We start from the raw sequence: 27,340 nt of genomic DNA, 5'->3' as shown, positions 1-27,340 counted from the left end.
AACAGAACTTAACAGTTTTTCCTCCTCATTGTTGAAATAGGAAAAGCAATATGCTTGAGTCTCAAAATTCTGCCTTCTTTTTCCCTTTTCTTTCTCAGAAGATGTTTTTCTTCATCTTTTCTTGCGTTCTCCTCTCTTGCTTTGTCATTACTTCTGAATGATAATCAGGAGCATCATCCCCTCCCCCTCCCCCCCCACACACATTCTTCTGCCTTCTTTCAACAGTTTGAAAACAGATCCATGGTGAATTAAAAAGTAATCAGATAACTATAAGTTATTAAAATCTCTAGTTTATAGTTTGGGGTATTTCATGGTCATTAGGTCAGTTACACTTTTCTTGACTATTTTGTCCCAGGTTTACTATCTTCAGTTCAGCTTTCATTCATGCCAAAAATACTTACTTCCCCCCTACTTTGTTCCAGACTGTGCTAGAGGTTATCAATCTTACTTTTCGTACAGCCCAGAGGTTCGGTGGTTCTCACACAGAACATGCCGCCCTGGCCCGCATTCAGTGTTATACATAGTTTTCAGACCTCCTTTTTTCCCACTCAGGAAGAAATAGCTGAAGTCACAGGAATGAGAGAGATGGGGGTTAATTTTGAAGCCATTCTACTGTATAAAAATAGTGAATTATCACCATAATTTAGCATGGAGTTTCATATGGTTGTTTATAACAATTCTCACAACTGACTGATCTTGATGTTCTGATAAGCCAGATGCTTCTATATAAAGATAACTAGTCTTGGATCATCAAGAAAAAGGCCTAGTGATGGAGGTAGGATGTACCCAAATAATTGTAATTCAAGGGAAAATGTGGTAAGTGTTGTTAGCAATATAAGATCTTTCTATTGTATTTATGGAGATGGAGAGATTAATTGGGAGTATCAGAGAAGATATACATTATCGTAGTGCTGTAGCAGCTATGTGGAAAGAATCAGAACATTGAGGTGGGAGGAGGTGAACGTGGTTATTTTGAACCCCAAAGCCACATATACCATCCATTCATTTGATTCTTGATATTCTATTTTCTGTTTGAATATTGAAATTACACATAAATATGTGCAAAGGCACATACACTTAAACACAATTCACACATAATCAAATAGCATAATCAGAATCCTTGAGGCTAAATGATGTATTTTTCTCTAGGCACCGGCAGTCACTTTGACCTCTCCCGCTGATAACAACTTGCCTGACGTATAGTTTCCCATTAATTTCTTTTATTGTTTAAAAAATGTGTTATAAAATATCCGGTATTAAAACCCAGTATGGGTTTAATTACCACTCAAGCATCTCATCCTGAAGTGATTAATAAGCCACAAAAATAGCTGTTTCCTCTTCTCTCTATATAGCGTTGGTATTTTTAGAAATTGGGTTTTCCATGCCAAGTTTTATTTGTAGATAGACTGGGAATTGTGAAATGGTCTATCAATTCAAAGAAATCGTTGTTCCTTTATTATTTATTAAGAGCATACCAGATAACTAATTCCATTTAAAGTTTTCAATAACTTCTACTCTTGAGGCAGCCACATGAATCATGTAATTGCTTCAGATACTCAGCAGAAGTTTCTTGCTAAGAAAACCACGGGAACATGTTTTTCTCACCTCCCCACCCTTTTTTTTTGGCTAGACACAGCTTTTAATAATGAGGATTTTATCAAAATGAAGATTAAAAGATTATTAAAATGAAGATTTTATTGTAGTACAAGAAATAATCTGAACATCTATCAATCATGGAATAATTGAGAAAATTGTGATATGTTCCTATTTTGGAATATTATATAGTTATTACAAAATGAGGATGATCAAGGTGTATTGACTTAGAAGAGCATGATCTTTTCAACTTAAAACTTTTAAATGGCTGTGTTTACTGATGTAGAAAAAGGTACAGAATGATATTGTCCTAAGGATATTAAAGTTGGTCAAAGGATAGGAAAACAGAGGGGATGATTATTAACAGAAGAGAATCCAGAAGTAGACTTATACACATGTGGTAATGTAGTATAGGATAAAAGTAGCATTTCAAAGGAATGGGGAAAAGCTGGATGATTTAATAAATGGTTTGGAACAGTTGGTTAGCTATTTGGGAAAAAAAAAAAGCTAGATCCCTCCCTCACTCCTTTGTCAGAATGAATTCCAGATTGATCAGTTATTTACATGGTTTCTTTAAAATAATGAAGTCACGTAAGTTCTCAAAGGAAACATTAGTGAATATTTTTCCATTTTGAAGTGAAGAAGACTTAATATATGACCCCAAACTCAAAAACAAGGAAGGAAGATTAAAAAATTGCTTATGTCGTATTGTTTTGAAGGCTTGAGAACTAGATGAATATTGAAACTATATGTTCATGGATCCTAGTGTCAGCAACATGGCATTAAAAGTTTATTGATAGGGCTTCCCTGGTGGCTCAGTGGTTGAGAGTCCGCCTGCCGATGCAGGGGACACGGGTTTGTGCCCCAGTCTGGGAAGATCCCACATGCCGCGGAGCGGCTGGGCCTGTGAGCCATGGCCGCTGAGCCTGCGCGTCCGGAGCCTGTGCTCCACAACGGGAGAGGCCACAGCAGTGAGAGACCCGCGTACCACAAAAAAAGTTTATTGAAAAAAAAAGTACTTTGCAAGTGTTTGGACCAATACAGATTTAAACTGACCAAAACGACCACCACCCTGTGATTTTGGCAATGGCATTTACGTTTGTAATTGTCAGCATGAACCATTTAAGTTGATGGCATTTAACTGTATTGTTTCAATTTTCACATGACTATGTATAAAGAGTAATTTGTATATTAATGTTACTTTAAATGAATGAATGAAAAATATTAAATAATTATGAGAAAGCATGTAAGAAACTGTGTATAATTTACCTTTGGGCTGTGGGACTGGGCATGATGGAGAAGGTAAACCTCATTTTTTGTTATTTTCACCTTTATAATATAAATACGTAGTTTCTTTCATTGAGAAAAACTTTTAAAAATATTCACTGAAAAATAATTTAGAATTTTCGGCTTCTGAAAGATATTGTCAGATTCATAGCCTGACTATAGCCTAGCTATTTCAGCCAATCGTCTTTTAGGGGAAAAAAGCCTAGAGAGCAAAACTTTGTTGCTCTCTAGGGCATATGTAATAGGGAGATGCAAAGATCTTTGTGATTTGTTGTATCTCTAGGGCATATGTAATAGGGAGATGCAAAGATCTTCGTGACTTCTTGTATCACAGGCCGGTGCAGAAAGGTGCTCATCCCACTAAGTGATTCATGCATAGACCGGATCCTTGGAGGCTGCACAGTTAGTTTTTGAAAAATGTGTGTCGTCTTATGAAATACTTTTATTTTAAATCTAAAACACTTGATTCTTATAAAGCATTCATTTTACTTAATAATACTTCAGACTCATATTTATCGTAGTATAGAATGTGAAATTCATGTAAATTATGATAAAATAGGAGTCGTTGGAGAATGTAGGGAGGCCCACCTCTGTGAGCACCTTTGCTCCCCTGGGAGGCATCTTTCACATTCCTCTGGTGGAAAACTTTGAGAAACACTATTTTGAGTAAATACGAACAGGTGGCAGTAACTTGTAATCATCCTAACACTTTATTTGGGTTTTGAGTTCTGAAGTTATGAAGTGGAAGGAAGCAGATTTCATAAAAGGCAAATTTTATTAGCAATTTAACCCACTAAAATGAATGTTTGATTATGTACTTAGTTCTTACTGAATCCAGTAAATGTCTAAGCTGGTAGATACTTTAATCATTAAAACTATAATCCAGTTAAAGTTAAGGAAGCTAAATAAACTAATTTTAATCAAATTTACTTTCATTTCTCTGTTTCTCCTTTTTTTCATTACTACAGGTCACAGTAATGAAAGGCAGTAATAGAAATAAAGATCATTCCGCAGAAGGAGAAGGGGCTGGAAAACGACCAAAACGAAAGTGTCTTCAGTGGCATCCATTGCTAGCAAAGAAACTTCTTGACTTTTCAGAAGAGGAAGAAGAGGAAGACGAAGAGGAGGATATTGATAAGGTAATTTCCTCCTTTTATTGTAGAAGTTTTAAGTTTATTTGACCATTCATTCTGGAAACTGCAGTGAACCTGTGTGGTGCAAAGGAGGCGTTACTAGGAGTCTGTATAACTTGAATCCTAGTTAACTACTTAATCTACATTTTTATTCCAAATGTTGATGACTCTTAAAGTATCTGTAGTAGTAGTTTAAACTGAAACAGATCCTTCTTTTTTTTTTTTTTTTTTTTTTTTTTTGCGGTACGCGGGCCTCTCCCGTTGCGGAGCACAGGCTCCGGACGTGCAGGCTCAGCGGCCATGGCTCATGGGCCCAGCCGCTCCGCGGCATGTGGGATCTTCCCGGACCGGGGCACGAACCCGTGTCCCCTGCATCGGCAGGCAGACTCTCAACCACTGCGCCACCAGGGAAGCCCCAGATCCTTCTTAAATAGTATTTCTGTCAATTAACTAATAATTTGCAGACAATATTCAAACGCAGTGAGTTCATAAAATTTCATGTGCTTACCTGCACCCACCTGTTGCTCCTGGCCTCTCTTTCTTCCCTCCCAGCCTAGCCTTGCCACCATAGGCAGGTTCAGAGTCGTTCAGGTTCTCATTTCTGAGGCCTCCGGAGCATCTGGCTGCTGTCACCCCTCCGTGCCTCTGTGCTCAGTCATTCCTCCTAGTCCCCTCCTCTGGTCTCACACTTGAGCAGCCGGCTCTTGCGAGAAAGCCACACAGCCATGCAGCTGACTTTAGAAAGCCACACGTCCCTTCAGATCTTGGCGTGACTGGTTCCTCCTCTTCATCATTCAGGTCTCAACACAAGGACTACCTCCCCATCATCTCAGGTGTCCCTCCCACCCAGTGTGCCTTCCACGTCTGAGGATTTCCTCCCTCACACTTCTTCTTATATGCCTTGTGTTTAGCTGTGCACTTGTTTATGTCTGCCTTCCTAGACTAGGCTATAAGCTCGGTAAGAGCAAGGGTCTTGCCCTTCCTGTCCTCTTCTCCTTCCTCAAAGCCTAGAATGGTGGCTGGCACAGAGTAGATTTTGAATAGTTATATGCTCAGTAGAAGAATAGATGAGTACTGGACTTCCCTGGTGGTGCAGTGGTTAAGAATCCGCCTGCCAATGCAGGGGACACGGGTTCGAGCCTTGGTCTGGGAAGATCCCACATGCTGTGGAGCAGCTAAGCCCGTGCACCACAGCTACTGAGCCTGTGCTCTAGAGCCCCTATGCCACAACTACTGAAATCCGCGTGCCTAAAGCCCGTGCTTCTCAACAAGAGAAGCCACTGCAGTGAGAAGCCCGTGCACCGCAACGAAGAGTAGCCCCCACTCGCCGCAACTAGAGAAAGCCCACGCTCAGCAATGAAGACCCAACGCAGCCATCAATCAGTCAATCAATCAATCAGTAAAAAATAGATGAGTACTTATTTTGTGTCACTACAAATTTCATAAACATGCTTTTACTATTCTTCAGGCCTTCGATATCCGTTCAGTCTTTTGTCCTAGGCTTGGGTCAGCTCCCTCTTCCACTCATCTCAGCAGGAATTATAAACATTTTTCCTGTTTCACAGACATCTTCTCTGGGTACTATTTATGGTCTCCTCACGGTTGAACTTTTCTTCTCTTTCACAGAGGCCACCAGAAATGACTCCTTCAGCTTTCTCTACTTACTCATCTTACTCTTATCTCACTCCTTATCCATCTTTTCCTTTCCGTTTTCAGAGAAATGGTGTTATTCTTCCTGTATGAGGAAATTGCCAAGTTTATGCTTATGCTTAGTTTGATCTCTCTGACACATTTGCACCTGTTGATCACTTGGTCCTTGAAGCTGTCTGCTGTTTCCATGACAGCAATCACTCATTTCTATTCCTAACTTCCCAACTATACCATTCTGGTTCCTTCCAGTTGATGTCCCTCCATTATTCTACCTTCAAATGTTGATGTTCTCTGGGCTTCTTATCTTAATTCCTGTCTCCACCCTGGACCTTTCTTCTAAACTCTGGACTTGTATTTCTGCCTGTTTACTTGACGTATCCACTTAGGTATCAAATCAGAATCTCAGTGTGAATGTGTTCAAAATGAAGCTGTCACTTTTCTCTTGCAAACCCCATCCTCCTACATCTTTCCTTTCTCAGTGAATGGCAACTCCAGCTGTCAAGTTGGTCAGACCTGAAACCTTGTCTGTTTTCTTTTGCTCAAGTCTCACATCTGTCCATCCATCAGTAAATTCTCAACCATACCTTCAAAATAGTTCTCAAGTTGACCCCTTGTTAGCAATGTCACTACTGCTACCTTGATCCAAGCCACCACCAATGCTAGTGCAGATTATTGTATTCTGCCTCTCTCTCTGCCTCTGCTCTTGCCGTTCTACAGTCTGTTCTCAACAGAGCAGCCAGAGAGATCCTTCCAGAATGGCAGGCCAGTTGTGCTACTCTTCATCTTCATGAGGATGGGGAGTCTATACGCTCACTGTTCTGTCTGCATCACCTAGAACAGTGCCTGCTCCATATCAGGTGCCCAGTAAATAGTTATTAAGTGAAAGAATGAAGTCATCGAGTCCTGTTCTCTTTTTGGTCCACATTCAGAGATCTCACCCGCACCCTTGGTCTTACTTCTTTATATTGGTACATCAGTTCATTATCCCAACTGGGACTTCTCTGCTAAGAGCCACTTCACATTCTGCCACCAGATCTAACTTCTCTCATTTGAGAAAAAGTGTTCTCTGTTGTATATGAAGGAATCTTGCTGCCAAAGTTGGAAACACTCTTCTTCCTTTTTCAACCTTTACATCCAGTTAGACACCAATCACTCTTGGTCCTACCTCATTAGTGAATATTGTTTCTGTTTTCAGTTCTCCATTCTCGTGATTACTGCCTTGATTCAGCCCTGTCTCCATTCTCGCATGGACAGCTGAAATAAACTTTTAACTTGTTCCTCTAGTTTTGTTTGACTCTAGTTTTGCTACTGTAATTCATGCTCAACACTGATGACAGGAGTTCTCTCAAAATACAGATCTAACAATGTCTTTCCCCTGCTTAAAACCACTCATGGCTCTTCATTGCATCCAGGTGTGGTTTCCATATCCTGGTCCAGTGCTAGTGTTGATTTGTTGCAGTGTTACTTGGCCTCTGGTGAAAGAAAAATAGGTCCAGATACCTTTTCGTTTTAATTTAATTTATATATCATACATTTATTGATTTGTTTACTTACTTTTTGATTAGTTAATGTAATGAAACAGTTATAATATTAGATAGTAGTTAAAATTTTTTTTTAATGTTCATACTTGACAAAACAAAAAGTTGGTAATCTGTGTTGGTCCCCTCCCAAGGGTTTTTATTGATCCATGCAGTCTGAAGCCACTCATTTACAGGGTTAAATGCACATTTTTTTAATCTTTTTTTTTTTTAACACGACAGAGCACATTCTTCATGAAGTGGCCCATACCTTCTTCTGTAACCTTAGATTCCTGTTCTAATCTTTTATATACTGGTACTATTGAGCTGCATATAAGTGTCTGAACTATTGAGCTTTAATCTCTATTAGTTCCCCATGACTCCCCATTGACTACCCTGCACGCTCTGATTCATCTTTCAAAAGTTAGCCCAGACCACACCTTTTCTAGGGAGACTTGCCTGTTCTCCTACCCATCTGCTAGTGCTTCATTACTGCACTGGTTCATTGTTGCAGTCATCATCCTGCTTTTTAATTTATTTGCTTATATATCTTTCTCCTCTCCCCAAACAGTGAGCTCCTTGGGCCAGGATTTGTCTTATTTATCTCAGCTCTTGACTTGAGTTTTATAATTTAGTAACTGAATCAAAAGTTATTCTTTTCTGAAGGGAAACTATAATTACTTCCTCAACCTACGTAATACATTTTTTTATGCCTGATCTTTTTCTGTAACTTCTTAGTTTCAGAATGCTAAATAAATATTCCTTGAAAACTCAAATCATTTTTAGTGATTGTACACATAATGAGGAAGATAAATCTGTATCCTTCACCCCCAGTAATAATCCCTAATGTATTTCCAAATCAAGTAGCTATGACTTCATGATTGTTCTGTACTATTTGTGTTTGAAGATAATTGATGGTTAATTAAATGCATGTGCAATACTTAATTTAAACTTAAAAGACTTTTAAAAACCATCTAATTGGATGAAGCTAGTGATTTGTCCTAGAGCGTCTGTAACAGTTGCCCAATAAACACGCTATAAGAGAACGTGGTTGCCTTCTAGTAGTAGTTCTCGAAGTGTGATCCCCAGGCTAGCAGCATCAGCATAACCTGGCAACTTGTTAGAAATACACATTCTCAAGGCCCACTCCAGACCTACAGAATCAGAAGCTCTGGGAGTGGGACTTAACAATCTGTGTTTTAACAAGACCTCCAGGGATTCCAGTGCCCACTCATGTTTAAGAACTACTGCCCTACCGTGTAATGCAGTCTAACAACTACCTCGATCCTTCTTGATTTTAACTGTGAAGCAGCAAGTAAAGAAATGGTTTTAGTAAGCATACTGGACTTCTGTTCTTGGTCGCACTGTCATATTTTAGCCTTAGAAGATACTTAACAATCCTGTTATATTCTGAGATTCTGTGATCAGAAATGTGCTTTAAGAAATGTAACCTGCAGCCATGCGCAGGAAGTATTGTAAGAGATTGAAAGCAGGAAGACAAGGCCATAGGCAAGAGTGGTACTAGGGCAGTGGCAATGAGAATTACACAGATGGAGAGGATCAGAGCTTTGCAGAAGTCCTTGAAGACCTTCAATGAAATGTTTAAGAAAAGGGAGGATTCAAAACAGATTTTGAAAGTTTAAGCCCTATCACCATTGAATTTCAGTGGACAAGAAAGTGTGATATCTACAAGCTTGAAAATTTACTATGTAGCTCTTCCTTCAAATAATGTTAGAGGTCTGTTTTGATTTTTACACTAGGAGGCTCCACTTGTGATATGCACAAAAACATTAAGTAGTCTGTATTAGATTTTTATCTACTTTCATGTTAAACATTTTCATATTATTAGTTGTACAACAGCACATTCCAAAGAGTAGAAAGACAGAACTAATGCTCATGTGTCTTATGTGGATATTGTTGTTAATCTTGAGACCCATATATCACAGAATGGGTTGAATCCTTCATTCAATAGTTAGTTAAATACTAATGTTAGACCAGACATTAAGCTATACACTGTGTATGAGGAAAATAAGAGAGCTTTTGTCCTCAAAGAGCTCACTGTTAGTGAGAAAAAAATGTAAGCAATTATAACAACAATGTGATATATGCTGTAGTACAGACATGCACAGGTTGCTGTAGAAACTAAGCAAAAGAAAACATCTTAAGTTGGTTACCAACCACAAACAGTGGTTGATGACTTTTAAAAAATCGTTTTTTTCCCCCAATTTGTAAGTTGTTTAAGCGGAGCTAAGGAAAAATACAATTTGAAAACCAAGACTAATTGCTAAAGCAAAGTTATCCAGGACGTGTTAAACATTTGGCTTTTGTTTTATTGCTAATAGGTTCAACTTCTTGGGGCCGATGGTCTAGAGCAAGATGTCGGTGAAACTGAAGATGATGAATCACCAGAACAGCGAGCCCGGAGACCAATGAATGCATTTCTCTTATTTTGCAAACGTCATCGCTCCCTTGTACGTCAGGAACACCCCAGGCTTGATAACCGAGGTGCTACCAAGATACTAGCTGATTGGTGGGCTGTTCTCGATCCAAAGGAAAAGCAGAAATACACAGACATGGCCAAGGAGGTAGGTTACAGTGACGAGGTTTTATGGTGACCGTGAGCAACCAATCCTGTAACCCCCAGTCAGTAAATTTGGAGTCCGTGCTAAAGGTCTAGCAGCACGAAGGTGAATCCTTGAATCAAGTGTTATGTAAAGACATACAAGCTTTGTTCCTATTCCTGAGTTCCAAGTCCACCTTGCAAATACTGGTGAGGTGCCAAAAGTAACCTATTACCAAGAAGTTTTTTCGCATTGTATATATTCCACTGATTGATGTGGGGGATTGATTTTTATGAAGGTGATTTTATTTATTATGAATGGTTTTTGTTTTTAGTATTTCTAGGAACCCGCTTCTGCTGTCAGAGAATGCCCATAGTAAAGATGACAATATTAATCTAGTTCTGATGCTGAATAGCTTTGTAACCATATCTAAGTCAATCTCTGGGTCTCAGCTTTTCTTTTCTTTTCTTTTTTTAAAATATGTTTTTAGAATGAGAAAGTTAGAGCAAAATTTGTATCCCTTCCAGCGCTAATACTTTTTGATTTTGCAATAAACGCAATTATCAAGAGATTTGCCTTGACTTGTTTCTGTAGGTTGTGCAGCATGAATATTTAAAACCAGTAAATGAATGAATGGCAGTGGAACAGGATGTACTGTGATGTGTGCATGCATGTAAACACGGTGTAGGCAATAGTTGGGGAGAAGTATTTCTATGCAGGAAGGCTATTCAGAGAGGTGGGGCATTAATTCCAAAATGTGAGTAAATTTCTTGAAAAATTGTATTCTAGTCTGTTCCTAAAATAATCTTAAATGAATGTGAGTTCATTATGCATTTAAAATGTATTGTCTAGTGGATTTAGCAAGTAAGGGGAAAGCAAAGCAATATCATTGTGGTTAAACCTGAAAGGAGTAATTCTAACTGTTTCTTGAGCGTTGCAACTTGCAAATAATCTTGATTCCTAGCCACGCAAACATTTGGTTAAGTTCTATGGAAAGATGAACCAGCAGGGGACAAATACAGAGTTTCAAGTGAGACATTTTATTAGATATCTCAGTATGTAGAAAAACAGTTCTTTCAACTGCTGTGGTTTTATTGAGTTTTTTAACAAGCTAAGATGGAACATAAAAATTTCTTATGCAATGTTCAGGGAAATTTGAATCCAGAGTAAATGATTAGCATAGTTGCTATGTAATTAACGATTACATAAGGCTTCAGGAATTAACTGTATTGTTAAAGACAGGATTTTGACTATGTAGAGCATCTAGAAAATTTAAAATCAATTCCAGTAACCTACATGATTTTAAATGTTGCAGGACATTTTCACGAGCATAACAGTAATTAACAGTAAAATTTTCCTATTAGATAGCTTTAGATCCTTTCATAGTCATGCTTATATGATAAAACAAACAATTATCTGAACCCTCATAGGGAACTGCACAAACTTCCTATAATTAAACTCTTGAGTTTGTTTTTGGATTACTGTTTTTGGATAACATGCAACCTGTCTCACTATACTGTTTGCTTTTTCTTAAATACTGCTACTTTACAAACCAAATAGGCGGCCATTTTTAAGAGGAGGAAGCATTATTTTCATACAGGAATTCCTTTACTAATTACTTAATTAGCTTCACAGTATTTGCCATTGTGGTGAGTAATGAAATCTAAATCTGATAAGGTGCCCCCCCACTGCAAACTACTTCAAGTAGAGACCATAACTGGATCTTCCATCTCACAACTTGCCTTGTTGCTCTTATGAAATATTGTCTCACTTCTAGTACCAAGTGTGGAAGGTTCAGTTGCTTTGAAAATCCTTTATACAATTGGTTTCTAGGCATAAGTGATACTTGTTTCAACTTATTGACCAAATGGTTTTGAAATTACGTTAAAGTGCAGGTAATTGTGCTGGTGCTTTTTGTGTTAATATTGCAGCCTTAATTGAAATGTCAGTTTAATCAACAAAAACTTATTGGGTGGCTTCAATGTACCGGGTCTTAACGATTGTTTGTGATAAATATGGTCTCAGTTCCTCAAGGTCCCCTCTCTCCAGGCAGTCATTTTTAAAACAATTTTTATATGTGTAACCTTTTAATTTTAAACCCCCAATTTAAAATGTGTTCTCTATTAGGAACAAGACATAGTCTTGCAGCTTAGTTTGCATGTGAGTGTAAATAGTTATGTGATGTTCACCAATATCTATTCTGTCATTACCAATTGAATGAGAAGTACTTAATTTTTTCCATTCTCTTCTTGTTTTTAAAATATATTCTTAAAGTAATAATTAATACAACTTTGAAGAGATGGTTTTTTTTTAACCTGTTAAAACTTTCTCTGACTCTTCCCTTGCTTTTTGATTATTTTCTATTTGTGCATCTGGTAAGAGGACATACCTGTTTTGGGATTTGTTTTCGGTTTCTTGAATTATTTCCCAGTACTGATTGGCATTGTTGAAAAAATGGTTGAATGAGGGTTTCATATTCTCTGATGAATCTCATTAGAGCAATAATTAGTTATAAGTAATTTAAAAAATACTGTCCTAAGGATATAACCTGGGTTCTTTTCTTAAATTCGGCAGTGTGCACGATGGTGCAGTGTTGTGGACATTCACAGGCTCTAGCTTCTTCAACTGCCTGTTAGGAGACCCAGAAACAATATTATTTTTCCTTTTATCATTTTCCCTTACAAATATATGAATATAAGCCTGCATTTTTGACTAAGATATTGCTGGAAACTTCCACATGTCACTTAAACTAATAGTCATAGTTAATTAATGGACAGTCAATGTAGAGGATCACATATGTTGTCCTTCAGGTAGAGCAGAGTCAGTGCAAAGAAGAGGGGAGGACCTGGAAAGTTAAGGCAATTTTGAGTGACCTTTATAATACCCCCTCCTTTGGTTTTTGTAGGATCTGAGGCATAAGGCAGAATGCATGCATTTATTATTTGGTTCATTCCAGACTGGATGTTTTACCTAAGCACAAACATGTAAAGTCAGTTATCCCATTCTTCAGAGCAGGGATCTAAGGCTCTTTGGAGTTCGTATCTTGACCACCTCTACATTGGTGGAGCCTGGGATACTCTTGCCTATTTGACTCTAGCATCCTTGTAGTATATACTGCTCGCTTTAGACAGCTGAGAGACTAGAGATTTGAGTAAGTCAGTCAAAAATGGTAACAATAACATGTCGTGGGTCTTACGGGAGGAGTCTGCCTGTGCAGAGGTTGGGGTCAGGTTGGGGGTATTTCAGAAAAGGCTTTATGAAGTTGATAGAATTTGGCGTAGGCTTTGGTACAGGATTTAGAAGAAAGGCAAGGATAAGAGTAGATATGGAAAAGTGAGAACAATTTCAAGAACAAGAAAGTTTTACCCCAAGCCTGGGGTATTTGTATCAGAGTAACAGGAAACGATGATATAAAGGCAAAAAATCTTGGGAGACTGTCCTGAAAAGTTGGAAGTTCAGCTGTATGTCAATAAAAAGCTGTGGAATTAAATGCAATAAAATACAGCTTGAAGGGAAACCGTTATAGCCTTTCGTAAATGTTGGTAGCTGTTGTCGTCAGTAGTCTAGGAGAGATTATCACCACAAATCTCCATGAGGTCTTTAGTGATCAGTTCTTCCTCCATGTTTCTTCAAGATAAAATTAACATATTCATTCCCTTGCTTTGATTTCATCGGAAATGTATTCTTCTCCAAAGAAGATTTACCGTCATTTTCTCATGTATTACTCTGAACAGTTTTTGTTAATTATCACATCATGCTTAACAGAATTTGTATTTTTACAAGAATGTTGTGGCATCTTTCATACTACTAAGCTAGAGCAGCAGCTCATTTATCTCCACATTCTGGAGAAACAAGTGTTACACAAAAGTGATTTCTAGGTAGATGAAACTTTGCTGTTTCTTTAAACACTCTTATTTTATATATTTATCCTGGAAATTTTATGTAATATTTTGTTTAAATACTTCCTTACTTAAAAATTTCAGAATGTCTGTTAAATTTTTTCAAAATTTCAACCCATTGTTTCTTTACAAGAATAATTTTATAATCTGTAACTTGGTGAGACTTTTGTGAACAATTGAGTTACAGTCATATTTTTATCTGTATATTAAATGATTCTTAGCCCTTTTGTTCTTTTGAATTTCCTCTTTGCTTTTCCATGAGTCTGTCTTTTCGGTCCACCCTCAGCTGTCACTTGACATTTCTTTCTTCTGTCAGCCGCTTTGGACTGCCTCTAGTGAAATGACTTTACTCTGTGTGGGGTTTTCTGAGTATCACTTAATTAGGGGCCCCGCCACTTTGTGGGGAGGTGGGTAGTGAAACCAAAGATTTGGGCTTCATGTTTCCCAGTACTTTTTGTTTCTGAGACCTTTCCCATTCCTGTGTTCCAGATGTCAGGACTTTCTTACTATAAAAAATATTCAAGTGTTTATTTTTGAAATAATAATATCAAGTTTTGAGTATTGCTTTATTCTGCCCAGGATTCCATTATAAACATTTGACTCATTTAATCCTAAGAATAATCCCATGAGTTAGATGTTATTTTCCGAAAGCTAAGGATGAGGACACTGTGGCCCAGAGGACTTAAGTGACTTATCCAGGGCAGCAAATTAATAGTAGTAGAGCTTGGGTTCTCATACTTGGCCTTCTCCATTCTCAGACCTTTCTGAGTTTCCACATCTATAAATGGCAGTAAAGATGCCTGCCCTCACAGGGTCGAGGTAAGATGCAAATAAGGCATTGTGTGCACAGGCATGGTCTGAAGTTTAAAATGCTATACAAATGTTAGTTGTTCCTGATAAGCAAACTTATGTTTGTTTGTATTTGTTACTTCTTTACCTAGTAATCTTTTACTGTTTTTATTAGGGCCTGTTAACACGCTGAAGTGCTACTGAAATACAAAATTAGTCTTTGAAACACAAGAATCAACAAAACTAAAATGCATCATTTGCCCAACTTGGCAGATACTGTCCAATGTGATTAATAATCCCTAACAAAATAGACGTTCCATTAAGTGAGCTAACTACTTGATTTCAGAAACATCAATCCATTGTTAGTAAACACTACCATTTAAATATTCAAATCAAATAAAATTATAGGGACTTTATAAAGACCCCCATAGCTAGTGATAAAAAAAATAGACCTCATAGTGAGTGACACTGAGAATTTAAACTGAGTCTCTTAAAACTAATTTTTGGTATTGGGTTCAGATGTTAATATTTGGATTGATTCAGGGACCTAATACTCCAATATCCTACAGTAAATCTTGATTACTTTGGAATTTGTGGTCATTCAAAGGGATGTAGGTAAAAATTAACTTTTGTACCGTTTGAAATATTGCAAATTCATGCCATAAACTATTTTTTAAAGAAAAGGTTTAAAGTGTTTAAGGAAATTACTAAAGCTAAGCGAACATACTTTTTAAAGAAAACATTTTACAATTCAAATTAGTTAGCATGAATTATCTATTCATACATTTTCAGAAATGTAGATAGTTTTCTTACCCAGATCCCTATCTACCTTTTAAAATGTACCAAAATTACATTTTAAAAGAAATTCTGAAATTTTTGGTACTTTTTAAATAGTGCTAACTGATTAAACTGACTTTCTCCTCCTTACCCAAATTAGGGAGTAAAATTGTCCTTTAAAAAACTTTGTATGTTGAAATGAACTGCCGTTGCCACAGTAATCCTTATAGGCAATTTAGGCAACTGCATCTGTAGCCAACTCAGTTTTTCCTTTACGACTTTTCTACAAGAGAACCAAACAATTCCGTGGTCACTTATTCAAGTCACTTTTTGAAGTGTATAGTTTTTACTGGAGTGGCTTTAACATGAAAGTTTTATAGGTTAATGTATAATTTGAAATATTTTTGTTCTGTTGGAACTGTAAACTTAATTCAATGTTGTGTCATATAAAAGTCTAATTAATTTTCTTCCTATTAAAATATCTAGTAAGAATAATTCAGATCTAAATGAGAAGTTTTAAAGTTTTGTGAGGGAAAGTTCCTAAAACTAAGGAAGTACAAATTAATGCCACTTCTCAAATATCTTCCTCTCCTCTTCCACCCTGTATAATGTGATTTCTGCCTGCCAATGTGAAAAGGTACAGCTGTCTCAAAATTCATTAGCTGTCTCAAAATTTGTTATGCTAGGGATTCACTTAGCCCCCTGCAGAGTTCTAAGATTTAAAAGTGTGTTATAGCTCTTTAAAAATCAGATAATTCCTGTGTAATCTCTCCTTCATAATTCTGGTAGATTTGCTTTTTTATCATGGTGATATTTCACATATTTGCACCAGAATCAGCTCTCTTTATTTGTATAGATATTCCCAGGGTCCCTTATTACTGGACCTCACCAGGGTTATCATTCTCTTTCACTCTGTTGAGAAGATCTAGAATGTAATAATAGCTAGAAATACTCCTGGACTTTTTGATACATCCCCTCCCCTCCAATTAGAAACAAACAATTGGAAGACAGTTAATAAGTACATCTCTCCTTAAGGTGCTTTTTAAGATCAGATTTCCCATTCTTATAAATGATCTGCAAAAGTATGTAATGTTGAGACCCAATTTTTTAAAGATTAACATAATAGAGTGTTGTCTTTTGGTATATAGTAATGCCATTGTCATACATGAAGTAGACAGAATACTGTGGCAAAGGGTATGTATTTAATACCATTATTGAATAACAGTGATATATTATCACTGCTAATGAAATGTGGTAGTAGTTGAGGGTGGACAGAAAGGAGCCAGCATTTACTGAGCATCTTGTGTAAGTCAGGATCTGTGCCTATAAGGTAAATTCACTTAGGTTATCTAATCAGTTGGAAATTTGCAAAAATAAAATAGGAATTTTTATATTAATGGGCGATTTTAAAAAATCAGTGTTTTAGCAGGAGGTTAGTTACCTAGGAGATAGGACCAGTAGCCTGTGATTGATGTTCTTGGAGGATAACTGAGCTTCCCCTCCCACCCCCAGCATGAAAGCCCTGCCTTGGGGATCTGGATGGGTGGGCCTGTCTCTTTGGTCCTTTCAGTCCTGTGCTGATGGATTTTTGCCCACATGGTTGACCAGCTTGCTAATACTTTCACTCAGCTATTTGCTTCAGACTATATATAGTCTTTTTTCATTTCTCCCTTACTCAGCTTTCTCTGTAATCCCTTTCCTAATAACCTCATCACAACAAATGATTAAGCCTTTCTGTTGTCTCTTATAGCTGAATCAGAGCAAGTGATTGATGATGAGCCCAGTTCCAAGGACAGACATCCTCACACGCTGAGGGTTCTTCCTGCCTCCGCCCTCACTTGGGGTTCATACACTGCTTGTGTTGACCTGTATGTCTTTTCATGAATTTATGGCATCTCCGTCTAAGGACAAGGGCTGTGTGTTATTCTTTTCTCTGTCTCCTACATTCTTAACCCTTTTGCTCAAATATATACTTGACTGAGCTAATGAATGTTGTTTTACATCGAGTTTAAGAATCTGCAAGGTTAAAATTGTAATACATTTATAGAGCATTGACTCTCATAGTGAATTCTCAGTCACCATTTTCCATAAAACCTCACATACTCCAGGCGTTTCTCTTGCCTTTTGTTCTTCAACACATAGGTAGCTTCCCCTTTTACGGACCCTCTGCAAAACCATTTTTCATGCCTGAGCCAGGGGAAAGTCCGTGGACCATGTATAAGAAGAAGTAACATTTTGATTACTGATTGTGGATTGTAAACAGTTTGAAGGCAGAGACTCTAATTTATGCTCTTCTAGTTCCCAGTGTCTAACCAGTGTCTGTCACCTAGTCGATCCTCACAAAGTATTGAGATGGATGTGGATGGGTGGGTAGAATAAGTGCAAGAGAAAGAGATGTTTATGGTCAGTGATTGTCTCTGCTTTATGTTATCTTCAGCACAGCTCCACATCATAAGTTAGTTTAAGCTAGCCTTTATTAATACCATCAGTGCTTTTAAAAATAGTTGATGCTGGTAATAATTCATTCATAAGAATGACAGTATTATCATTTTCATTACACATGTTGATTTTCATCAAAGCAAATTGCTAAGTGATTCTTAGAAAAGGATGTAATATTTACTGGGAAAGAACTTACCTAGCAGATCGACAACATTGGAGGGGAGGAAGGGGACACCTAAGAAACAGAAGAAATCTGAAGGCTAGTGACATCCATCTGTGTAGTTCCATCTGTGAATTGGGACTTTTTTTTTTTTTTTTTTTTGTGGTACGCGGGCCTCTCACTGTTGTGGCCTCTCCTGTTGTGGAGCACAGGCTCCAGACGTGCAGGCTCAGCGGCCATGGCTCACGAGCCCAGCCGCTCCGCACCATGTGGGATCTTCCTGGACCGGGGCACGAACCCGTGTCCCCTGCATCAGCAGGCAGACTCTCAACCACTGCACCACCAGGGAAGCCTGGGACTTTTTTCTTCAGAAACCACCGAAAGTACCCAAAACTTTTAAAATTTCTTATGACAAATATGTTAAATTGTTTGATAGTCTTTTGTTACGTTATAGAGTGGTGACCTTTGTCCAAATGACTTTTCATCTGACAGACCAGCTCGTGTGCATTTTGCTGGGACAAAATAATGATGCATGTGCCTGCTGCTTTCATCTCACCCTATCATTTGTCACTTTCCATCACCAGACAGCAGGCGAGGCTATTTGTCTGCCTCAGCTTAACATGTAAATCCCCCCATGCATGTGAATGTGCTGGGATAGAGTACCTCTTACATTACATTGATACCTCCAAATTTATTCTGTTATGTGATGGTAAATTCTAGTTTGCATCTGGCCTTGTATCCCATTTTAATTATTTCTGTAGGAAAAGTAGAACTGTATCTTACTGTTTTTTACGCTTACCTTCCTTCCTCCAGTACCTATGTATCAATATGCAGATATACAGCTTTTAGTTTAAAAAAATTGATTATTCAGAAAATTTGAATTAAGGGTGATTCTAAACCATTGACTACTAACATTGCATTATATTATTTACAGTACAATTTTCATTTATATGATTTAAAGTGAAGTGGTGGAAAAAGTTTGTTAGTTGGATTACATATACTTTTCTTACACTAAGGGTAAAGGAACCTTTTTTTTCTTTAATGAGTTAGATAAGCTCATTAAATAAACCTTTTTTTCTTTAATGAGTTAGATAAACTCATAAACTTTTGAGCTTACACTAAATTAATTTTACACACAGAGTGACCATTTTAAAAAGCAAGTTTAGGGGATTGAAAGAATTGTATTAATTAAATAAGGTATCTAGCAGTAATATAACAAAATCATTGAAGAATACATGAAAAATACACTTTATCAGATAACATAACCATTGGTAATATAACATGAATAGCAAGAAATATATTTTTGTTTAATTATCGCCAGGAAAGGGAAAGAAATGGCCAAGTTGGTGAAAAGGGAGAAAACCACAGAAAAGTGAAGGAGAAAGGAAGATATTAACAGTGAAGTTTGAAACCTCCAAATAAAGACATACAGTTTGTGATGGATTAATCTGCAACATCACACATCACAGCTCTCAGCATGTTCACTTTTGAGATCACATGTGCTCATTACAAAACCCTGGGATGTTACCAGGTGCAGCTACACTTTTTAGATGGAAGAATTGAGGCTGAGAAAGGTTGTATAATTTGCTTAATGTCCACAGCTGGCTAATAGCAGAGGTGGGTTTTGAACCCAGGTCATCAGACTCTGCATCCAGTACTCTTTCTTCTACATGGCCCTGCATCTTCAAAGAACTAAAACGTTCTGCATCAGTTTGCCCTACTTTGTTCCCCTTCTCCCATTCGTGATCTTGGTGCTTTTATCCCACAGCTGATTACTTTGCTCTGTTAGGTGTCCCTGCATTTGCTTGTACAGTAAAGCACAGATTTAATTTTTAACATACTTAGTAAATTAAGCAGTGAGCAGAATCTAGTTACTGGCCCTGGGACTGACTCACATTTTGTAAGGTACTTGATACCTACTTTGAAATAGGTGCTGCTTTACACACCACATTATGAATAACTCCCTTTCTTTACCAAGGTCAGGTAACTTTTTGGATCCTAAAAAAAAAAGAAGAGGATTAAAAGATACAAAATGTGTTGCCTCTGAACCCTCATCCCACAAATGAACTTTCTAGCAGATAAATTCATGTCCTAGCTCTAAAGCCCTGTACTGAGATTGTCGTTCTTCTACAAGGAGAGAACTTACTGAAAGTGTTTTTTTCATTCATTATCTAAATAGGGGAGTAAGGTGAAGGTACTTTTTCAATCTATGTGTTAATTAAAATATGTTATCTGTTCTTTATTTATAGTATAAAGATGCATTTATGAAAGCAAATCCTGGCTACAAATGGTGTCCTACCACAAACAAGCCTGTGAAATCCCCAACATCCACTGTCAATCCACGGAAGAAACTGTGGGCCTTCCCATCTGACTCTTCAAGAGACTTGTCAAGCCCCAAGAAAGCAAAGACTGAAGAAATGCCTCAGCTTAACTTTGGGATGGCTGGTGAGTTTAGACACTAATTTCACCTGTTCTTTAAGAACAGGTCAATTCATTTAGGCAGTATTTTTAACAGATAATAGAAAGAGAGAGAAAAGCAAAATTTAACCAATAGGAAGCAATGGCAAATATGCAGCATAGCTTAAAGCTTTGGAGTATAACATACATTGAATGTGTATATATAATATAGTTAAAGAAAGGAGGTATGGACCAAGTGGTTGAGCCATTACAAATATGTGTGGATTCCTGACATTGACATTATGGAAAAGCAGACAGCAATGTGGAGATTGTCCGGAGCTCAGGGAATTTTATAATGTAACAAAATAGCTTACAAACTCATTCACAGTAAGCACCTTAGTTATCTTGGATACCAAAAAAAACACAATTATGTAGATCATCTGAGGATATTAAACATCGAAACCAAGAGTATGAACAACTCTATCACAAATCTGTGATGGATCTGACAGCTGTTTCTTAGAGGGAATTTCCATCCTACCCTCTCTCTGGCCCCCATTCCTGTTACGGGCCAAGCAAATTTAACATTCCAGATGGTCCCATTTGTTATGAGACCTTAATACTCTTTGGGTGGTAAGGAATGCTACAGCATTTATTACCATGAAATAAAGCATTTATATTCACCCTGCAAATGATTCTATCTTCCATGGCTATTATAATACCGTAATCAAGAGAGGAGTTTTCCGGGATGAAATAGGGAGATTGGGCAGGATGGAAGCATTGAAGTTGGTGTTGAGCTATAGGGTTCCTGTTTCATTATTACAAGCAAATTTTCTTTAAGATGAGAGCTCTGAACAGTTTGCAAAATGGAAAGCTTGGGAATGGAAGTTAAGCAGTATTGTGATGACACTTCATTTTTTTAATAGCCAGTAGGCCTAATGAGATTTAACAGTGTAGTGTGTGATTCATGGTATAACAAAGTGTGTGGTGATGTCATATATAAATCTAAGAAATGCAGTCTGATGCAATGGCAGCATTCTGGGGGAACAAAGTCTTCAGGTGATTGTTATGTAAGTGTCTGTAGTATAATTCTAGGTGAGCTTCCAAAATGATGCTTTTGCATATTCCAGAGGAATCAGAATAGAAATCTGGCCTTGTTTTAGCTGTTACTTTGTATAATTTTAGCTTCAACCCACTTGCTAGTAGTCTTGGTGAGCTCTCTAGACTCCCCAGATTGTGTCAGTAAGAGTCTCTTATAAAACATTTTATCATCAGGACCAAATAAGAGGATATTATTACTGGCTTCTAAATAAATTCCTTTGATTAGCATTTATCTTCCATTGCTTTTTCTCCCAGCTCTAAATCTAGATTGGTCTATGTAGGTTTTTTTTTTTTTTTTTTGCACACAGTGGCTCTTCAAAAACCAAAAGTAATTGTAGATAAACTACAGAAAGCAGTGAAAGATGTCTGCCTGTAGCACCGTTTCTGACAGTTTATTAATCTACCTGTTATACCTACAAATTTAAAGTGGGACCTAGACTTCAACCAGGATATTTACAAGTCAGCTTTTATTTTTTATTTTTTAAAATTTATTTATTTAATTATTTATTTTTGGCTGTGTTGGGTCTTCGTTGCTGCACGTGGGCTTTCTTCTAGTTGTGGCGAGCAGGGTCTACTCTTCGTTGCGGTGCGCGGGCTCCTCATTGTGGTGGCTTCTCTTGTTGCAGAGCACTGGCTCTGGGCACGCGGGCTTCAGTAGTTGCGGCTCGTGGGCTCGGTAGTTGTGGCTCACGGGGCTCTAGAGCGCAGGCTCAGTAGTTGTGGTGCACGGGCTTAGTTGCTCTGCAGCATGTGGGATCTTCCCGGACCAGAGATCGAACCCGTGTCCCCTACATTGGCAGGCGGATTCTTAACCACTGTGTCACCAGGGAAGCCCCTACAAGTCAGCTTTTAAAAACAGCATTCTTTAAGCAAAGTACAGGAAAGAAGGAAAACAACTTTCTCACATTTATCTCATTATATATAAGGGCCTGTGACGGATGTTGGAAATCCATGATCAGAGCCCTTGTTAAGCTAGTGTATAGCGGATAACATTGGTGTGATGTTCCTTTTTAACACAATGAAAGCAAATTAATTTGCCTTTAATTGAAACATGGTGCTTAGCTGTTTAAATCTAGGGGATACTTTAGGGCTTTTAGAGGCCAGTTTATGCTTTTCCTCAGCATGGAATCTCATTTTGCTTTGTTTTCCCACTAGTCCTTGTCACATGACATTTTGCATTTTGAATAACCCCAAAGCAGTCAAGTGTATAATTTCCAAGGAGGGAAAGCTATGTAGAATTTAATTTAGTAGAAGCCCTCTCGGTGAAGGGAAAGCAGCTATTTATATAAATATATTTTTGATATATCCAAATAACATTATATAAATTAATATAAAAGATGATGATTTCTTGTCTGTGTTTTAGTGTCTATACAGCAAAGTCATATTGGTATATAAGTTAAATAAATTATCATGGAAGTATGTTCCTATTTTACTTTATAATTTGAACTAACACATTTTTATCTTTATTAGAATGCAATTATGCACTAACACATTTTTATCTTTATTAGAATGCGATTATGCAAGACTCCTGATCTCTAGACTGGCAGCTGCAAAAGTATTTAGCTGCCCAAAGAACCAAAGTACACCTTTACTTTCTGCTAAATTCATTTCTCTCTCCTGATTTTTATTTGCCAGTAGATTTATGTGTCTCTTTTAGCAGCCAAAATAGTTCATAAACTTAACATTTAATTAAGGATGGGCTCTTAAAACAACAACAGAGAGCCTTATTTCAGCAAACCAGCTCATGTTCCTCTGTGTATTCCTACGTGGCTACCTTCCAACATGGAGCTGTTTTGTGACCACCTGATTGTTTGGTGACATATTTTCCCCTCTACTAAGCCGTTCCTTCCTTCCTTCCTTCCTTCCTTTCTTCCTTCCTTCCTCCCTCCCTTCCTTCCTTCCTTCCCCTCAGATTCTTTTTTCAAAAAAATATATATTTTTTAATTTGACTATATGTAAGATGTGGTCAGAGTTGCTTCATGAGTTCCTGAGACAGATTGTATTCAAAGATGTACTTAAGGGCATATCTTTAAACAAAAAAAATCAAAAAAGAAAGAAAAGAGAGACACCTTAATGTCTTCAGGCAACACTATGCCTGGTCCTCATTTTGAATTGTAGAGAGATTACTAAAATAAAAAGTGCATTTATTGAGGACCAATATGCACTGGGATAAGCACTGACTTAGACAGTTTCAGATATGTTAGTTCATTGAAGTTCTGAAATTTAATTCATTTAAGACAAACTTAAAGTCTGTAGGTTTCTTATTGTCTGTACTTCCCCTGTTTAGATATAATCCTGGGTCATAGATCTACCAGTTTGCTTTCATTTTCTCTTTCTTTTTCTGTTGATTATTGAAGGAATGAAAACAAAGACCTTTGGTAGTATAAAAAGGGTTCATTTTCAATGTTAAAGGTATTTCGAGGCCTTTCAAGGAAGGGCCTAACTGTACCCCTAAGATTTAAGATGTTATAAATATATCATTGTTTAATATAAATTTGTTTTTGAAAGTTTTAAAGAAAGAATATTTGAACAAAGCCCACTAGATTTTTGGAGTCCCCTTTGTAAAATACCTCCCTGTTCTCTAGTTCCTCTGATGGCCTTGTTCTTTTTTATCAGCCTGATATCATGTGGCAGAAATAACAATTTGAGAATAACAATCTCAAGTTTCTTAGAAGACAAGTAGAAGCACTCTTTCGTTTAAAAAAAAAAATCCATCCAGACTCCCCATGCAGTAAGGAAAGAAGCATCACATTAGGAGATAATTCATGTTATAAACAGCTGTGGTATTGAAGAAGGTATTTTGTTGGAATGGTGGACAACAGTGGTATTTAAAAAGCTCACAAAAGTATGAGTACTAAGCACATGTACCCCGGGTTTTTCCTTCATAAAGAGTTTCAGAAGTTTTCTGTAATAAGGTACATGTGGTTCTGTTGGATTTCTGATTGCTAGTCTTCGTGAGTATTCTTTTTCGACTCTGGATTATATGTACTTCATGGTTATGAATTGACGATTTACTTGTTTTTGACTTATTTAGATCCTACTCAGATGGGAGGCCTGAGCATGCTGCTTTTAGCTGGAGAACATGCTCTTGGTACACCCGAGGTAAGTGGTCCCTCATCCGTCTCCACTCTGCACCTGCTGCGGGTTGAGAACACAGACATTTGTGTTCTGTTCACACTGTTAGTTCTACAGTTTCACTTTTTACAGCTCATGAATAAACTCTGCTTTTAATGGTTTTCATTAAGATCTCTATGTGCATTATATTGTGCCTTGAGGGTAACAGAGTGGGGTACATAAACCCAAAAGGACACAAACACAAGTCAGGTGCAGATTTTGAGGTTCCCTGAGCATAGGAATAAGACTTGCAATGTACAGATAATTAGCATTTGCCATGACTGTGTCATGGGGTCCATAGGGTGGATCCTATGATTCATTCATTCTATTCATAACATTCTCTGCTTTTGTGATGTTCTCATTAGACTTGCTAGTGAAAAGATGAGAGTTAAAAAAAGCATGAAACTGTCAGTCCCTCTGGTACCTAAATAAATACAAACTCCTGTTTTTGAAAATCAGGAAACATGGCATTCCAAGATTGCTTATTTTTTAAAATGAAAAAGGACCCAGGCCCTTATGACCTTGGTTTCATTTTTTATTCCCTTGTATTTTTATTGGGCTGTTTTTGCTAAATATTTTTAAGTAGGGTTTTGATAGGCAGGTAGTATCCGGTAGCCATGCATAGTTTGCATTTGTGGAATTCCTCTATTTTCCAGACCCATTTAACAGAGGCCAGATGCAGTGACCTGCAGATCATATTATTTTACCAAACTCAGGTCCTTGAGCTGGAAGTTTTTCAATCCCCAACCAGAGTTGCTATTTAGGACAAAATAGCAATTTTATTGCATATATATGTATTTTTTTCTTTCTTTCTTTTGTTTTTTAAGTCGTGTGCATGCTATATGGATTACAGTTGAAGTCTATTCAGATAATCATTTTAGAGGATACCACATAAGATATTTACATCACAAAAGGTTTTTATCATTTACAGTTTATATTTGGGATCCATAGTAGTTGACCATATGTTCAATTTGATTTAACTTTTTATTTCTGTTCAATTCAGTGTAGCAATAAATGTGTAAATTTGGTGGACTGGTAGTTGTTTACATTGTACTAATCTTTAGCTAGAAAAAGTAAACATGGCACTTTGTACCTTTGCATACTCATTATTCAGCATGTTTGTACTTCCTCACACAATAGCCTTCTCTGGCATCATTTTACTTTCTAACACATGGATGCTCCCTAATAGCAAGCAGACTAACGCTCACTTGGGTGTAGAGTATCCCAAGCATGTTCCCACAGGTGAATGTCGGAGTAATAATGCACATTTGACCTTTCAACACAGTCTGACTCATGATTTCCAAGAATACACTATATTGTGAGAGTTAGTATCATCTTTTCTAACAGATTAGATAATAATGGAGTTTTCTTCCCAATGTCTATTAGCATTCCTTTTAACTTTCAGGAAAAAATGTAAACAAATAAACATCTAAGACTTACAGATAGATGCTATCTATCTGTAAATGCTAGTCAAAGAAAGGAATACTTATTTTTCTTTGATTAAAGTTTCTCTCTTAGGCTCTTTTTAGTGAATAGCTCTTCTCACAGCTTTTAAGGACAGCAGAGTTTGACACAAGCAGTTTAAACCATGCATTGGTCAGCCTTCCATTTCTGATGAAGGGGAACTGTTTTTTTTTTGTTTGTTTGTTTGTTTTACATCTTTATTGGAGTATAATTGCTTTACAATGGTGTGTTAGTTTCTGCTTTATAACAAAGTGAATCAGTTATACATAAACATATGTTCCCATATCTCTTCCCTCTGACATCTCCCTCCCTCACACCCTCCCTATCCCACCCCTCCAGGCGGTCACAAAGCACCGAGCTGATCTCCCTGTGCTATGCGGCTGCTTCCCACTAGCTATCTACCTTACGTTTGGTAGTGTATGTGTCCGTGCCTCTCTCTCGCTTTGTCACACCTTACCCTTCCCCCTCCCCATATCCTCAAGTCCATTCTCTAGTAGGTCTGTGTCTTTATTCCTGTCTTACCCCTAGGTTCTTTATGACATTTCTTTCCTTAAGTTCCATATATAACTGTTTTGAAAATTCTCAAGCTAAAGAAATAAAGTTAAATGGCTTAAAGAAGTAAACCGTACAGGAGAAGGGAATTTATGCTAAGGAAGAAGTTGCCAGCACTTAGGTCTTTAAGAACCACTTCTAAGAATACAACTCTTTCTTCATAATCTCTACTTTTCATCTCAGATATATTTAGGTCATTATTGAAAATAATCTTGAGATACTGAAATAATAAAGCAGCAAAATTTGTATAAAATAATGCTGTCTCTAAATATAATTAGTTTGAGAGTTTATGTCATAGGTATCAGTAGATTTCATTTAGCACCTAATTTCTATGCAATGTCTTATTTCAAATATGTAGACATGAACTTTAGGGGCTTATGTACATTGGCAGATGACAAATACAGTGAATACATATATTTTTAAAAGAAAATTATAAATATAATGAGATAAGGAGAGAAGTACAGAAATTTCATGCTTCTGACATTTGGAACAATTACTATGAAGTCTGTTTATACTATTAGGTAGGACCAGTCAAATAAAGTGACATTTTACAAAACTTCTGCCACAGAGGAGGTCTAATCGTAATGGCTTTTTAAAATGCCACGAGAAAATTCTTATTCTGAAATATTTTATTTAAAGGGAGATTTTCCTTTGTTCAATAGTCTAAAACCTAATCACATAGAAAAAGTCCTCAAAAGTCTATTTTTTTAATATAGAAAATTTAATATAGGTAATAGCTTTATTTTTAAAAACAGTTCTAGAAGGTAGAGAGGCTTGCTGTTACGGGAACAGTAAAATTCCAGGTTAAAAGCTTCTTTGGCCTGTACAATTTCCCAGATCTACATGTGATGTGCTCTTAGTGTTTTCAGAGAGAAATTATATGTTCTTGAGATAGCAGTGAACAAATAAT

At 37.1% G+C, this 27,340-nt stretch overlaps 1 protein-coding gene across 14 annotated transcripts in view; it reads left to right on the top strand.

Annotated features, from left to right (window-relative positions):
* Window positions 1–27,340, top strand: part of BBX (BBX high mobility group box domain containing) — a 282,397-nt gene that overhangs the window by 177,524 nt on the left and 77,533 nt on the right. For all 14 annotated transcript variants that reach the window (XM_033855860.2, XM_033855864.2, XM_033855865.2 and 11 more), the window contains 4 exons: window positions 3,849–4,019; window positions 9,523–9,765; window positions 20,055–20,250; window positions 24,335–24,402. In XM_033855860.2, the coding sequence (XP_033711751.1) occupies window positions 3,858–4,019; window positions 9,523–9,765; window positions 20,055–20,250; window positions 24,335–24,402 (669 nt within the window). In that variant the 5' untranslated portion in view covers window positions 3,849–3,857. Of the gene's footprint in view, window positions 1–3,848; window positions 4,020–9,522; window positions 9,766–20,054; window positions 20,251–24,334; window positions 24,403–27,340 lie in introns of those variants that run through there.

The sequence above is a fragment of the Tursiops truncatus genome, chromosome 4 (genome assembly GCF_011762595.2).
Source record: "Tursiops truncatus isolate mTurTru1 chromosome 4, mTurTru1.mat.Y, whole genome shotgun sequence".
Lineage (NCBI taxonomy): Eukaryota > Metazoa > Chordata > Mammalia > Artiodactyla > Delphinidae > Tursiops > Tursiops truncatus.
Note: the sequence above shows the minus strand (reverse complement) of the source record. Positions and strands in the feature narration are given on the sequence as shown.